Consider the following 15,281-nt stretch of genomic DNA (forward strand, 5'->3'; position numbering starts at 1 on the left):
CTCCTTTACTTCCTTGTTTGGTTTACTGGGACAAGGTCTCACTGTGCAGCCTAGGCTGACCTCAAACCCGACAGCTAGGATTACAGCCATGTGCCACAATGCCCACCTTGTCTCTGCTTTTCACTGACTGGATTTTTGAGGGCATATCAAGATAGGTAGGTGAGCCTCACCTGTGGGGATGCCCAAGCCAGGGGTTTTGCCCTAAAATTCTGGCTCTACCATCACCCTGCATCAACTCCCTGTGTCACCAGATGCAGCTGACACTCAGTGCATATAGAAAATGCACAGTGTGGGCAACCAGTACCATAAAAGGTGGGTTGTTCTTTCCCTTCTGTGCTCTCCTTTCTGCTCCTTCTGCCCTGAGTATGGAACCCGAGTTCAGGAAATGCCCTGGTAGAGTGGGAGAGCAGGCAACACGAGCCAGAACTGCTCACAGTAAAGAAGGGAGGTAGAGGCCTTCAAAGAGCTTCCAGTCACACAGGTATACACAAGTGTTACAGATGCACACATAGGGGGCACGGATGCACATACAGGGACACAGATGCACACATAGAGGCCACAGGTGCACACACAGGGGTCACAGATGCACACACAGGTGTAAAAGATGCACATACAGGGGTCATAAATGTACACACGTGTGTCATGGATGCACACATAGATGCCAACCTACTCCTTACCTCAACTCTCCTACCAAGACAGGTGTCTTATGTCACCATTGAAAGTTTCCTGTGTATGTAAGTCAAATGCTTGGACTTCCCAGAAAGGGCAGATAGACAGAAGCCTCATCCGAAAGGAGCTTGTCAGTCCTTTAAACAAACAAGCTCTGGGTGTTGAATCCAGTTGAGAATCTAGTAAGACAGTAACTCCTGGGTGACAGGTCAGCATTTGAGAGGAGTTCTGTGAGACTTGGGCTTTGTTGTCAACTTGACACCACCTAGAGTCACATAGGAAACAGGAACCTTAGCTGAGGGATGCTCAAATCGACCAATGATCGATGCGGGATGGCTCAGCCCACTATGGGTAGCACCGTCCCTAGGCAGGCGGGTTTGGGCTACATAAGCAAAGCTGGCTGAGCGTGAGCCCAATACCAAGGCACTAAGTTACTCCTGCTTGAGTCCCTCAGTACCCGTTCTCTCAGTAATGAGTGTGACCTGGAAAGGTAAGGCGCATGCGCTCATTCCTCTCCTAAGTCACAGTGTTTATCACAGCTACAGAAAGCAAACTAGCTACTCTTCGTGCCTGAGGGCTGCCTGAAAAGAGAAGAACCGTCACAGGTTGTAGAGACCGACGATCCGCCACAGCGCCTGGTTAGGAGACAGTGAGGAAGGCCGGATGCAGGTATCTGGATTAGCGTAAGCAGTGAAGAGCACCGTGGTATGCAGCCAAGCCCTACCCTTGGTTGCTCCGGCCAGACTCTTTCACCTGAGGATAACTGCGGAGTGCGACAGCCCTAAGCTTTTTATCAGCTGGTAGTCCAGCCTCTGGAGGCAGCTATCGGTTTGGGGGGCTCACTACCGGTGGCCTGAGAACTCTAAAGTTCCAACACAGTATTTGACTTGCACAGCCCAGCCTTTCTTACAGATTGAGTGAAGCTGCGAGGTGGCGGGGGGGGGGGGGGGGGGGGGCGCGCAGGGGGGAGGGAAGAGGGGAGAGAAGGGGAGCACTGAGAAGGGTCTTGGCAGCACCGACTTCAGTGGCTTTGCTTGCTTTTGGGATTCCACAACACTCTTGGGATACGCCCCCTTAGGCTGGGTCAGCGGCCTGCCCAGGTGCACCAACCGGAAGTCTCAGAAGCCTGACTGGACCTGCCTAACGCACAGGCTGCAAAGCTTAAGTGTGACCAGCAGAGGCTCCTGGTACACAGAGAAAGAGAAGCCCCCCAAAAGGAGCCAGCTCTCTCAGACATCTGACCTGTCCAGTCAAGGCACCAGCATAAACACACATTCAAAGCTGCTCAAGCTTTCTGTCACCCTGTGGTTGTCGGCTCGTATGCAGCGGCGGCGTTAACAGACTTGCCTCGCAGCTCACGCCTTGTTTGTTGCCAGGACGCCAGTTTGCTTGCCCATTCTTAGCGGAGTTGGAATTGTGTTCTCAGGGAGATGACCTAAGATGATCCCAAGATAAAACGGAAAGAAACACTCCCAGTAGCACGCAGCTACACAAACCGTAACATAAAACCATAAGAAACTACAACAAAATCAAGGTAAGGCAACAACTACTCCCCCCAATATCCTAGCAATTCTGTATCGTATATAAAAATCCTGAAATGGACGAAATGTCCAAGAATTCCAAAACTCACCAATGACTTCAACAAGAGTGCAAAGAGACTGATGGATTAGAAAATCAATGCAAGATCTGCGTTAAAATTCATGAACATAGCTAAGAAAGTCAGTAACCCAGGTGAGAAATTCAACAACAAAAAACCCTTGAGGTCTTGGGAGAGAAAAAAAACAAAACATACACACAAATATGTTAGAAATGAAAAGGTTAACCAGTGGAAACCAATACACAGCACACCAGATCAAACAGGGAATATCAGAGACAGACAAGGTTGCGAAAATACTGCACTGAGATGTCAAGGCAGAGATGGGGGAGGCCACGTCCATTCCTGGGCATCTGCCCCTCCCACACCCCCCACCCCCCGGCTCTCTTGCTCTCTCTTATTTCTTTCTTTCTTTCTTTCTTTCTTTCTTTCTTTATTTATTTATTTATTTATTTATTGTTTTTTCAAGACAGGGTTTCCTGGTAGCTTTCACTGTCCTCAAACTCACAGTGACCCACCTGCCTCTGCCTCCCAAGTGCTGGGATTAAAGATGTGAGCCACCACGACCAGCTCTCTGTCCTCACTTAACGTCCATACTTAAATCTATAATAAAACCTTTTCCTAAATTTGCTTCAAAAAGAGAGTGCAATTAAGTAATATAAAGTAAAATAAAAGTATAGAAAACTCAACCATGAAATCATAGCAGAATCCCCCAAATCTGGGGGAGAATCTATTCAAGTGCAGGGAGCAGTTAGAATGTCAAACGGACGGAACCAGAGAGGAAGTTTCTGTGGCACATTATAGTTAAAAGACTAAGGGTAGCTGGGCATGGTGGAGCATGCCTATAATCCCAGCATTTGGGAGGCAGAGGCAGGTGGATTGCTGTGAGTTCAAGGCCAGCCTGGTCTACAAAGTGAGTCCAGGACAGCCAGGGTTCTGTGTAACAGAGAAACCCTGTCTCAAAAAACCAATAAATAAATAAATAAATTTAATTAAAAGCTAAGGCTGCAGGAAAAAGAAACAGTATTAAAAGGCGCATGATTTTTAAAAATTCCAACTCACAAACAAAAGCCAATTTACCAGAACTATGGCCTTTCAGTTGTGATGCTAGAAGCCAAGAAAGCAAAACAGCAACCAAGTACCAGGCAATACTTTCATATATGTATGTTTCCCAGTTGGTTTGAATATCATTTGTTTCTGCCTTTCTCATAAAGAAGAATGAAATGACGTCATCATCAAGGAGAGCAATGGAACTGAAGATCTTCATGCTAAGAATGAAATGACATCATCGTCAAGGAGAGAGATGGAACTGAAGGTCATCATGCTAAGAATGAAATGACATCATCGTCAAGGAGAGAGATGGAACTGAAGATCTTCATGCTAAGAATGAAATGACATCATCGTCAAGGAGAGAGATGGAACTGAAGATCTTCATGCTAAGAATGAAATGACATCATCGTCAAGGAGAGAGATGGAACTGAAGGTCATCATGCTAAGTGAAACAACCCAGATTCAGACAAATGCCATGTTCCTCTCATATGTGAAATTTTAAATATTAATTATATGCATATGTAATTATGTGTGGCAATAGATGATAGACAGAGAGACAGGTAGATATGAAAGTAAAAGGGGGGGGGGGCTGGAGAGATGGCTCAGTGGTTAAGAGCACCGGCTACTCTTCCAGAGGTCCTGAGTTCAATTCCCAGCAACCATATGTTGGCTCACAAGCCTCTATAATGAGATCTGTTGTCCTCTTCTGGTGAGCAGGTGTACAGGCAAGCAGAACACTGTGTATGTAATAAATAAATAAATCTTAAAAAAAAAAAAAGAAAGAAAGTAAAAGGGAAAAATCCTCTAAAGGATCTAAAAGAGGGGAAAAGTGGAGAAGGGGGCATCAAGAGAGGATAATGGGAGGAGACAGACAAATAGTCAATGTTTTCTTCCATATGCAGAATCTATATATAATCACACACACACGTACACACACGTACACACACACACATACACACACATACACACATACATACATAAATACATATGTACTTATGACATGAAAGCAGAGAAAACACAATTTGGGGGAAAGGATACCAGCAGGTCAAAAAGAGTAATGATTGCATGAACATAAGCAAATCACAAAGATATACATATATAAAATCCATTATTTTCTACACTAAAAAAAAAAAAAAAAAAAAAAAAAAAAAGCAATGAGCCAGCAAGATGATTCAGTGGGTAGGTAGAGGTGCCTACCTGAGATACACACATATACACCCAATCAAGAAAACAAGATAAATAAAAATAAAGTTTTGAGGGTTTTTTTGTTATTTTTTGTTTGTTTGTTTGTTTTGATTTTTTGAGACAGGGTTTCTCTGTGTAGCCTTGGCTGTCCTGGACTCACTTCATAGACCAGGCTGGCCTCGGACTCACAGCAATCTGCCTGCTTCTGCCTCCTGAGTGCTGAGATTAAAGAGATGTGCCACCACGCCCAGCTGGCAAAAAAATATAGTTTTACAAATTAAGTTTAAGGGGCTGGAAAGATGATTCAGAGGTTAAGAGCACTGGCTGCTCTTCCAAAGGTCCTAAGTTCAATTCCCAGCAACCACATGGTGGCTTGTAGCCATCTATAATGAGATCTGACGTCCTCTTCTGGTCTGCAGATGTACATGCAGACACAACACTGTATACATAATAAATAAACATTAAGAAAAAAATTAAGTGCCAGGCATGCCAGCACTCAGGAGGCAGAGGCAGATGATTCTCTGTGAGTTCAAGGCCAGCCTGGTCTACAAAGCGAATCCAGGACAGCCAAGGATACACAGAGAAACCCTGTCTCGAAAAGAAACAAAAAATAAAAAATAAAAAAAAGTTGGCTGAATTCTTCATGAAAGCTGATTTTGTGAAGGTGGATTTTAAGTGGAAAATCAGCAAGGGGCTCATATTAGCCTAAAGAAGCTCAGAAAAGAACAAAATTAGAGAACTCACACTTCATCTTTCAACCCTAGTGCAAAGCTGTAGTCCCGAGGTCAGGGTGGTGTTGCTGTGAGGATGAGAATCTAGGTCAAAGGAACTTAACTCAGAGCCTCTCACATCCAGCTGCTCTGCAGTGAGGCGCCCAGCAGCTAACTGGACAAAGAGTCATCTTTCCAGTAAGCCCCGCCTGGGACACAGGATAGGCAGGTGCATGAAGTAGAGCTGGATCCCTTCCACACAAGATGCTCACCAGTTAATTTAGCTTATCTTAGACACATGTACACACTAAAATTATGAAAGTCCTGGAAGAAAACATAGCTGTGTGGCTGGGCGTAGTGGCGCACGCCTTTAATCCCAGCACTCGAGAGGCAGAGGCAGGCGGATCGCTGTGAGTTTGAGGCCAGCCTGGTCTACAAAGTGAGTCCAGGACAGCCAAGGATACACAGAGAAACTTTGTCTTGAAAAAAAAAAAAAAAACCATAGCTGTGCATCTTGGTGGCACTGGCTGGTAGCAATGTGGAGCAGCTACAACCCCGAACATTGCTGGTGGGAAGCTAAAATGGCATAGCCGCTTTGGAAAACCAGCTTGCTTCTACTTCTGGGTGTTAAATACAGTTACCACATAACCTGCTCAGTCGACACTTAGATATTTACCCACAAGGCTAAAGTAGCATACGCCCACACAGAAGCTTGTTCACAGACGTTCACAGCACCATTACCCATAATAGACCAAAGTGGAAACAACCCAAATGTCTGTAAGTCAATAAACAGAAAAAGAGTCCACAGTATAGGCTCTGAAAACCCAAAATATTCCAATAATTGAAGATGGAATGCCAACATGGTGTTTCCCAAGGTGGAAATCTAGTAAAAATGGCTACTTTGTGGCATCGTCTTCGGGTTGTCTGTATGACGTGGGTATAAAGCACACAGAGACTTCATGCTTATGAATGGGTTGTGTGTTATCCTTATAGGACTCACAGACATGATAACACCTGCAACTCACTTGTGGTTTGTGGGTACACTCCATCTTAGCTGGCAAAACAGGATGACAGAAACTGAGACAGCTAGCCACATTACAGTTAAAAGCAAAAGGAGACGGATGCTGGTATGTGGCCTTGGCTGGCTTGGAGCTTCGTATGCAGACTAGACTGGCCTTGAGCCACAGGGATCTGCCACCTGTCTTTGCCTGCTGAGTGCTGGGAGTAAAGGCAGCATGTGCCACCAGCAGACCCCAGACGCTGGAATACTGCCATCCATCAGGGCAGGTCTTCCCACCTCTGCAGAAGCTCCCTCACAGATGCCCACAGAGGTGTGTCTCCTAGGCTGCTACAAACACTGTGAGGCTGACAATGGAGATTTAGCCACCGCAGGCCCCATCCCCAGATACATCCCTACATCTATGCAAGCATTCCAAAGATCCAAATGCTCAGAATCTGAAACACTCCCAATAGCAAACATTGCAAATAACGGATACTCAACTTACATATCTGTACAATGGGCTGTTTTGTTATTCAGGACAAAACAAAAGAAACACTTGTGTTACTGTGTGGGTAAACCTTGGATGAAAATGGACTGTGCACTAAGTAAAAGAAACCACACACACACACACACACACACACACACACACACAGAGAGAGAGAGAGAGAGAGAGAGAGAGAGAGAGAGAGAGAGAGAGACGGAGAGAGCGAGCCAAAAAAACAAAAACAAAAAAAACAACCCACAGGTATCTAAGGGAAAAACACGGATAGTATGTTGTGAGATCACTGGTTGGCTCCCAAGAGCCATAAAGTGTGCGTTGGGGAGGGGGTCAGCGAGGGAGGAGAGAAGAGGAGGAGGAAAACCAGGCCTAGGGAAATTGATAGTGACGTGTCTAATACGCCCATAGCTTCTTTTGGTAAGGATGAAAACATTGCCTTTTTTTTTTTTTAACTGCAGTAGCAGTAGCACAGTCCTGAGTGCAGAACCCACTGAACTCTACACTCTAAGCACATGGAATGTGCTGTGTGTGAACTAGATCTTGACAAAGCTGAGTTCTGATAAAAGAAGGGAGATGAGTCATGCCCTGCTCACCAACAAGCAACAAAGAAGCCAACGCCAACACAAGCCTGCGCTGTGGCTGTGGCTTCTGACCACCCCCCACCCACCCCAACTACCCCGAACCCTGAGAGTATGAAAGCTGAGTGCCCTGGTCCCAAGGCAACTGGAGAATGAGACAAAAGAAGAGGGCTGCAGCTTTGAGTGAGTCTAGAATGGGTAAAGAGAGGCTGTAAGAAAGGAAAGAAGCCGGAAGTGGTGGCACACACCTTTAATCTCAGCACTCGGGAGGCAGAGGCAGGCAGATCGCTGGGAGTTCGAGGCCAGCTCGGTCTACACAGCGAGTCCAGGGACAGCCAATACACACAGAGAAACCCTGTCTTTAAAAAACTTAAAAAAAAAAAAAAAAAAAAAAAGGTAAGGAGGATTCTATTGCCACGGCTATCTTCACTGGACAGTTTCCAGGACCATTTCCTGTCAGAAGCAGAGACAGCCCTGAGTGGCTGTGTACCTGTTCACACAGCCATGTCAACGGCCACAGCACGAGACCACTGGAGAGATGTCAAGCTTCCTCCCCAGGATGAAGCTCAAAAGGAAACGGGAAGGCTTCCCCTTCTGTTCCTGTGTGAATGGTTTTGTGCAGGGGTGGGCAGGAGAGACCGCCCCATTCTAGCTCCGCCAGGCCTCTGAGCCGCCTAAGAACCAAGCATTCCTAGCTGCCTGTGAGCCACTCTAGCTTAGTGGACAGCTGGGTTACTGTTGCAACTTTCTGTAGGTATAAAGTTTGGGCCTTATTTTTAAGATTTTAAAATTTTTTATTTTATGTATGTATAGGTCTGTGTACAGGTATGTGTGTGTGGTGCAGGTGTTGGCAGGGCAAGACAGTGCAGAGGTTCCTTGTATTCTCGCTGAGGTCATTTTAGGTTTGACTGGAATTTGATCTCCTTGGTGGGAAATCCCATAGGAAATTATCCAACTCTATTTTAGGAAGCCGAGGCCAAGATGCTCCAGCTAAGTTTTTCTTGGCTTCTGTTCAACTGCTGATCATGCAAAACCTCCCCCTGCAGCTGCTGACTAAGATACTAGGATGTGGGTTTTACCTTTAAATTTTCCTTGCTCTAAAGCAGGGGTCCTCAACCTTCTGTAATGCTGGAACCCTTTGCTACAGTTCCTCACAGTATGGTGACCCCCAGCCATAAAATTGTTTTCATTGCTACTTCATAACGTAATCTGCTACTGTTATGAATCACAATATAAACATCTGATATTTTCCAGTGTCTTAATGGAGTCACAACCCACAGGCTGAGAACTGTTGCTCTAAACACTTAGGGTTACGCTTGGATCCAGCATACCTCAGTGTGGTTCTATCCAGCTGGAGTAAAGACTTTCGGTTGGCTATATAAACTGAGTGGTCACCTCTGGTGGGCTCCCGTAACACAAGTGCCCAAAGAGGCCAAAGCAGGGAGTCAGATTCCTTGGGGCTGGAGTGACAGATGGTTGTGAGCTGCCTAATGTGATCCTGGGAATGGAACCCAGGTCCTCTGTAAGAACAGAAAATGCTCTTAACCACTGAGCCATCTCTCCAGTCCAAGTTTCCCCAACTTTTTTTTTTTTTTTTTTTTTTTGGGACAGTCTCACGACGCAGTCCAGGTTGGCCTGGAATTAACTTTGTAGCCGAGTCTCACGGTGAGACTTCGCCTCAGCTGTCCTTAAATGATAGGACCAAAGGCACAATAAGCCACACTAGGTTTACCCTTTATTTTAAAAAGGGTCTTCTTAAATTGCCTGGTTGTCTTTGAACTCACCTTAACTCCTTAAAGCCTTGAAATTTTTTAACCTCTTGCCTCATCCTCCTGAGGAACAGGGATTACAAACCTATGACACCAGGCCTGGCTTTCTTATAATGTTACTAAATTTGATCTTTCTTAGAATTCTTTCATTTTAATGTTTGGTTTTTTTGGTTTGGTTTTGGTTTTGGTTTTTCGAGACAGGGTTTCTCTATGTAGCCGTGACTGTCCTGGACTCACTTTGTAGGCCAGGCTGGCCTCAAACTCACACGATCCACCTACCTCTGCCTCCCAAATGCTGGGATTACAGGCGTGCGCCACCACTGCTGCCAAACTACCACCAGGCTTTAATGTTTTATTAATTAAAAAAAAAATAACAAGGGTTGGCGGGGCCGTGGTGGCGCACGCCTTTAATCCCAGCACTCGGGAGGCAGAGGCAGGTGGATCTCTGTGAGTTCGAGGCCAGCCTGGTCTACAAAGGGAGTCCAGAACAGCCAAGGCTACCAGAGAAACCCTGTCTTGGAAAAAACAAAAATAAATAAATAAATAAATAACAAGGGGCTGGAGAGCTGGCTCGGTGGCTGAGAACACTTGCTGCTCTCACAGGTTCCGGGTGCACGAAGGAAGCGAGATGCCAGCAGTACATCGAGGCCCAGCATGCTCTTCAACCAGGAAGGAATGGATGTCTGTGCTCATGGCAAAATCACTTGCAGAGTGTGTGAATTGGTGCCACAAATGTGAGAGAATTGTTGCTGGACTCCAAGTAGGGCATCCCTAGCATTCTGTGCATGCCAGGCAGAGACTGGCACTGCCCCTCCGGCTGAGCAACGGTGACTCACTAACACCCACTCACCCTCTACCAGCACTGAAACCTATGTCAGAATATCACTACAGTATTGCCCAGAGACATTGCTTGTTTAAAACTCTGAAAGAGAGGAGGGCAGCAGCAGACTTCTACAAAGATGGGGTGCTAGGGGGACAATAATTAATGAAACAGAATAAGTGGAGGCAGCAGTTGGGAATTTATCTTTAGCTCATCCATAAGGTGATGCCGCACGACCACAATTAAAGCTGGCAACAAGCTAAGAGACAGTTGAAAAGCTGGACAGACTGAGACTCCATCAAAAGAAAAGACACCAGACCCTTTGAATAGTGACTGACTCCTGGGAGGCTGGCCCAGGAATAACCTGGTTCTTTCTTTCTTCTTCTTCTTCTCTTTTTTTTTTTTTTTTTTTTTTTTTTTTTTTTTTTTGGTTTTTCAAGACAGGTTCTCTGTGTAGCCTTGGCTATCCTGGACTTGCTTTGTAGACCAGGCTGGCCTTGAACTCACCAGCGATCCACCTGCCTCCCAAGTGCTGGGATTAACGGCATGCGCCACCATGCCAGCTCAACTGGTTTCTGTTACAAAGTAAAAGGAAAGAAAACACAGGGCACAGATTGTTCAGTCAGACAGCAGCTTTTGTGCCTATTAGCCACGTGGCTGTGACAGCAAACTTAACCCCTCTGTAATTCAATAACCTTGCTTGTCACTGAGGGTAAGTGCAGGTACCTCACAGAGCAGGGAGAAGGGTGGTGACTATGTACAGGGAACTCAGGACGGGATGTCACATAGGAGACATCAGTGGGTGGCAGGGCAGTGCTGTTGCTCACTCATGCCAAACCCTGCTACCTGTGAAACTGACTGACCATCCTTCAAAAAAGCACCTGTTTCGTGGCCAAGGCAAGGGAGCAAGAAAACACAGGTTTCTATGGCAACCCAAAGGGAGAGAAAAACTAGCAAGTTAAAACCAGCCAATGGGCAAGGCAGGTGTGGTGGCACACACCTTTAATCGCAGCACTCAGGAGCAGAGGCTGGTGGATCACGTGAGTTCGAGACCAGCCTGATCTACAAAGTGAGTCCATAGAGAAAGCGGTCTACACAGAGAAACCCTGTCTCGAAAACAAAAACAAACAACAAAAACAGCCAATGGAATGCAAAGAAACCCAGGTGAGTAAAGAAAAGGGAGTCCCTGTAAGCACATATTCTCTGTAATGTGCTACCTGGATTTGTGAATCAGAGTCCACAGCTCACTGGCAGCTTTAGAGAACCCTGCACTTCATGAAAGGCTGTGCTCTCAAACTAGCAGAAGAAAATACATTTTAATGAGATTAGCATTTGCAGGACAGGAATTATACAATTCTTTAAATACTCTTTAAAATGCTTTCACCATGCCAGGCGGTGGTAGTGCATGTCTTTTAATTCCAGCATCCAGGAGCAGAGGCAGGAGGATCTCTGTAAGTTCAAGGCGAGCCTGGTCTACAAGTGAGTCCAGGACAGCCAGGGCTATTTACACAGAGAAACTCTGTCTCAAAAAACACCTAATAATAATAATAGTAGTAGTAGTAATAAATGCTTTTACCTAAAAATACTGGAATTTTGGTTTTAAAGGGAGGACTTCCATAAAATGAGTATTGCATGGGCACTGTGTAAGAATCAGATAATAAAAACTAAGGATTATGTTCCCACTGAGAGAAAGACAGGAAACAGAAGGCTTTCAGGGACAGACAAGATCATTAAGTAAACTAAACAGTGTACTAGAAGACATCCTGGGTTGGTTTCCAGTCATGTGACACTAGAGTCATTTGGGAAAGGGAATCTCAACTGAGAAACTGCTTCCACCAGATTGAGCCCTGGAAATGTCTTCTTAATGATTTGACGAGGAAGGGCCCAGCCCACTGTGGGCGGTACTGTCCCCAGGCAGGTGGTTCTAGGTTGCATGAGAAAGCAGGCTGAGCATTCATCTCTCCATCCAGCTGGACAGATCTGCAAGCACATCCTCTCCAGAGTCTGGTGCAGTGAGTCTACCTGACCCTCCCGAACCCCCCAAACCAGCCCAGGTCCCTCTTCCTCTGGCCACACCTGCCCACACCACAACCAATCTCTACACCAGGCCCCTCCCACAACACATCCAACCTCTCCACCCAGACAGATCTACCTCCACACTCCAGGTCTGGCCCAGAATACACATCCTACACACCAGCCCAGACCGCTCCCCTCCAGCCACCTGGCCTTATTCAACCTCTAAGCCACCTAGACCACAACCTGCTTTCTCCCAACCTGCTCTGTCCATATCAGACAAAGAACAGAAGTCAGAAATATATGAACAACAAGAAAGAGCTAGCCAGTACCTCCCCCACCCAAACCTACCAGTCCTATAGAAATATTTGCCAATGAGAATTACTTAGACGAATTCCAGAACACAGAATTAAAAAGAAGAATAAAAAACTTCATCAACCAATTCAAAGAGAGCTAGGCATGGTGGCACTCGCCTTTAATCCCAGCACTCGGGAGGCAGAGGCAGCAGCAGATCGCTGTGAGTTCGAGGCCAGCCTGGTCTACAAAGCGAGTCTAGGACAGTCAAGGCTACACAGAGAAACCCTGTCTCAGAAAAAAGAAGAAGAAAAAGAAGAAGAGGAGGAGGCGGGGAGGAGGAGGAAGAAAAAGAGGAGAAGAAGAAGAAGAAGAAGAAGAAGAAGAAGAAGAAGAGAAGAAGAGAGAAGAAAAGAAAGAAAAAATGCAAGAGAAAAAACACAATTTGCATATAACAGAAAAATCCATCAAAATAACAGCTGCTTTTTCAGTGGAAACTCTGAGGGGAGAAGAGCTTGGAGCAGTGCATTTCAAGTCCTAAGAGATCTGCTGGCTTGTCCAGCAGTGCTGGCATAGGCATTAATCCCAGCACTCGGGAGGCAGAAACCTATTCATCTCTGTGAGTTCAAGGCCAGTCTGGTTTACAAAGTGAGTTCCAGGGCAGCTAAGGCTACACAGAGAAACCTGCCTCAAAACAAACAAACAGATCTGTTGGCCAACCTAGACTAATATACCCAGAAAAACTATCGACTATAGTTAAAGAGAAAGAAAAACTCTCTGTGATATAAATAGCCTAGAAAGGGGTATACCCAACAAGCCAAACCTAAAAAAAATTATAGAAAGCAATATTTCAGGCTGAAGAAAGAAATGAGCAAATCTAAGAGACCGTGGAAAGAAATACAATGCCACATTTACCACCATATAGAACACAAACAATACCACCCAAAATCAATACCACAACGGCTGCAATTAACACACATGTTTCAATAAAAATTTTAAATGTTAACGACCTCAATTCTCCAATCAAAAGAAACAGGCTGTCTTAGCTACTTTCTGTTGCTGTGAAAAGACACCACAACCAAGTCAATTCGTAATGGAAGCATTAATTGGGTCCTCGCTAACATTACCAAAAGGTTAGTCCATGGCCATCATGGTGAAACAAAAAGGAACAGGTTTGGTAGAGCTGATAATGGCCTGGGGCCAGAGGCCTGAGGGAGCTTCCGTTTCAGATAGGAACCCAAATCTTCCCACAGTATGGGGCTACAGTTATCAGTCCCTGAGGCCGAGGTCGCTGTGTGCTTTGTGTGCTCTAGAGATACCTGCGTTCCCCTTGTGCAACACTGATAAGCTTCCTGCTGACTTCATCTCATTGTATGATCATTTCTGCCAATTTGTCCTGTTTTATACCCCTGAAATAGTATAGAAAATGCTGTACTTCTTATAAGCTTGCTTGGGGGGGGGTGTTTGTTTGTTTGTTTGTTTGTTTTTTGAGACAGGGTTTCTCTGTGTAACAGTTCTGGCTGTCCTGGAACTCGCAAAGTAGACCAGGCTGGCCTTGAACTCACGGAGATCCACTTACCTCTGTCTCCCAAGTGCTGGGATTAAAGGCGTGCGCCACCACCGCTGGCAGAAGCTTGGTTTTCAGAGCCGTGAGCAAGACCTCCTGATGCCATACTTTCCTACCTTTGTCTTCTCATCCTCTCCACCTCCTACTGAGGACCCTGTCACCTCAGAACAACTTGCTGGTCCCACTCAACCTGCTGCCACCACTTTGCTGGCACAGTCCCCTAACTATATTCGTAATATTTGCCCTATACCCACATGTAAGTGTAGTCCTCACCCTTATCACAGAAAACCTCACTTATAACAGACAGAGACCATTCCAGAAGAATCACCACCCATCAAAATGCAGAAGTTATATTTATATGTTAAGCAATTCGGGTGGCAATAACAATTTCTAGAAATACCAGGCTTATTTAAATTTAAGCTAAGAACGATGATTTGTTTAAAACAACTCATTAGCTTTTTATTTCTTAAACCGTACTTCATAGCAATTGTTTCCAAATGGTGAAATAATCCTGTCCTGTATATTTTTTTTGAAATGCACAAGCTAGCTCCATTTTGTCCCTAGGAAGCAAGAAGCAGCACGTACTTACCCGCTCCTGGCCAGCGGTGTCCCAGATGAGGAATTTATGAAGTTCATTTCCACAAGGCACAGTTTTGGTCATAAATGATGCCCTGAAAAGAGAGTCAACACTGCATTATCAAATCTCCAGAGACTCATGAACCCAAGTTAATGTTATGCATCAAGAGGACCCCAAGAGCTCTTGTCCCTAAGGAGCATAGTGGGAGTTACGGCACTGCAAACAAAAATAGTCTGTCTATTATATAAGCCGGCTGGAGTTTCAAAACATAAACAATGTGGACTGGAGGGATGGCCCAGTGGTTAAGAGCACCCGCTGCTCCTGCAGAGGACCTAAGTATGGCAACTCACAGCCTTCTGTAACTCCACCCAGAGGATCCAGTGCCCTCTTCTGGACTCTTCAAGCACTGCACATAAGTGTTGTGCATGCGAGGCCGGTTGTGGTGGCGCGCCTTTAATCCCAGCACTCGGGAGGCAGAGGCAGGTGGATCACTGTGAGTTTGAGGCCAGCCTGGTCTACAAAGTGGGTTCAGGATGGCCAAGGCTACACAGAGAAACCCTGTCCCGAAAAAGCAAAAAAAAAAAAGTGTTGTGCACGCACACATGCAGACAAAATACCCATAAAATAAACACAACCTTTAAAAGAAAATGCATGCAGAAACAGATTCAGTTGTCCTAGAGTAATATTCTCTGGATATCAGGGAAACGTCCAATGTTTTAGTTATTGAAACCTAATTCTTTGTTTGTTTTCTCTTGTTTTGTTTTATTTTTCCAAGACAAGGTTTCTCTTATAGTCCTGACTGGCCTGACTTGCTTTGTAAACCAGGCTGGCCTTGAACTCACAGAGATTTGCCTACCTCTGCTACTCAAGCGCTGGGATTACAGGCATGTGGCACCATGCCCAGCTTTAAAACCTACTTCTTATAGTGTAAGGGAAAATAACCCTTATTTTATCAT

At 45.4% G+C, this 15,281-nt stretch overlaps 1 protein-coding gene across 7 annotated transcripts in view; it reads right to left on the reverse strand.

Moving 5' to 3' along the window:
• The window catches only part of Rab31 (RAB31, member RAS oncogene family), a 167,563-nt gene that overhangs the window by 47,480 nt on the left and 104,802 nt on the right, over positions 1 to 15,281 (reverse strand). For 2 of the 7 annotated variants that reach the window (XM_051154443.1, XM_051154442.1), the window contains exon 2: positions 14,338 to 14,419. The exons of the other annotated variants lie outside the window; for them this stretch is intronic. In XM_051154443.1, the coding sequence (XP_051010400.1) occupies positions 14,338 to 14,409 (72 nt within the window). In that variant the 5' untranslated portion in view covers positions 14,410 to 14,419. The remainder of the gene's footprint in view (positions 1 to 14,337; positions 14,420 to 15,281) is intronic. 7 annotated transcript variants of the gene reach the window in all.

Source organism: Acomys russatus, chromosome 12, assembly GCF_903995435.1.
Source record: "Acomys russatus chromosome 12, mAcoRus1.1, whole genome shotgun sequence".
NCBI lineage: Eukaryota > Metazoa > Chordata > Mammalia > Rodentia > Muridae > Acomys > Acomys russatus.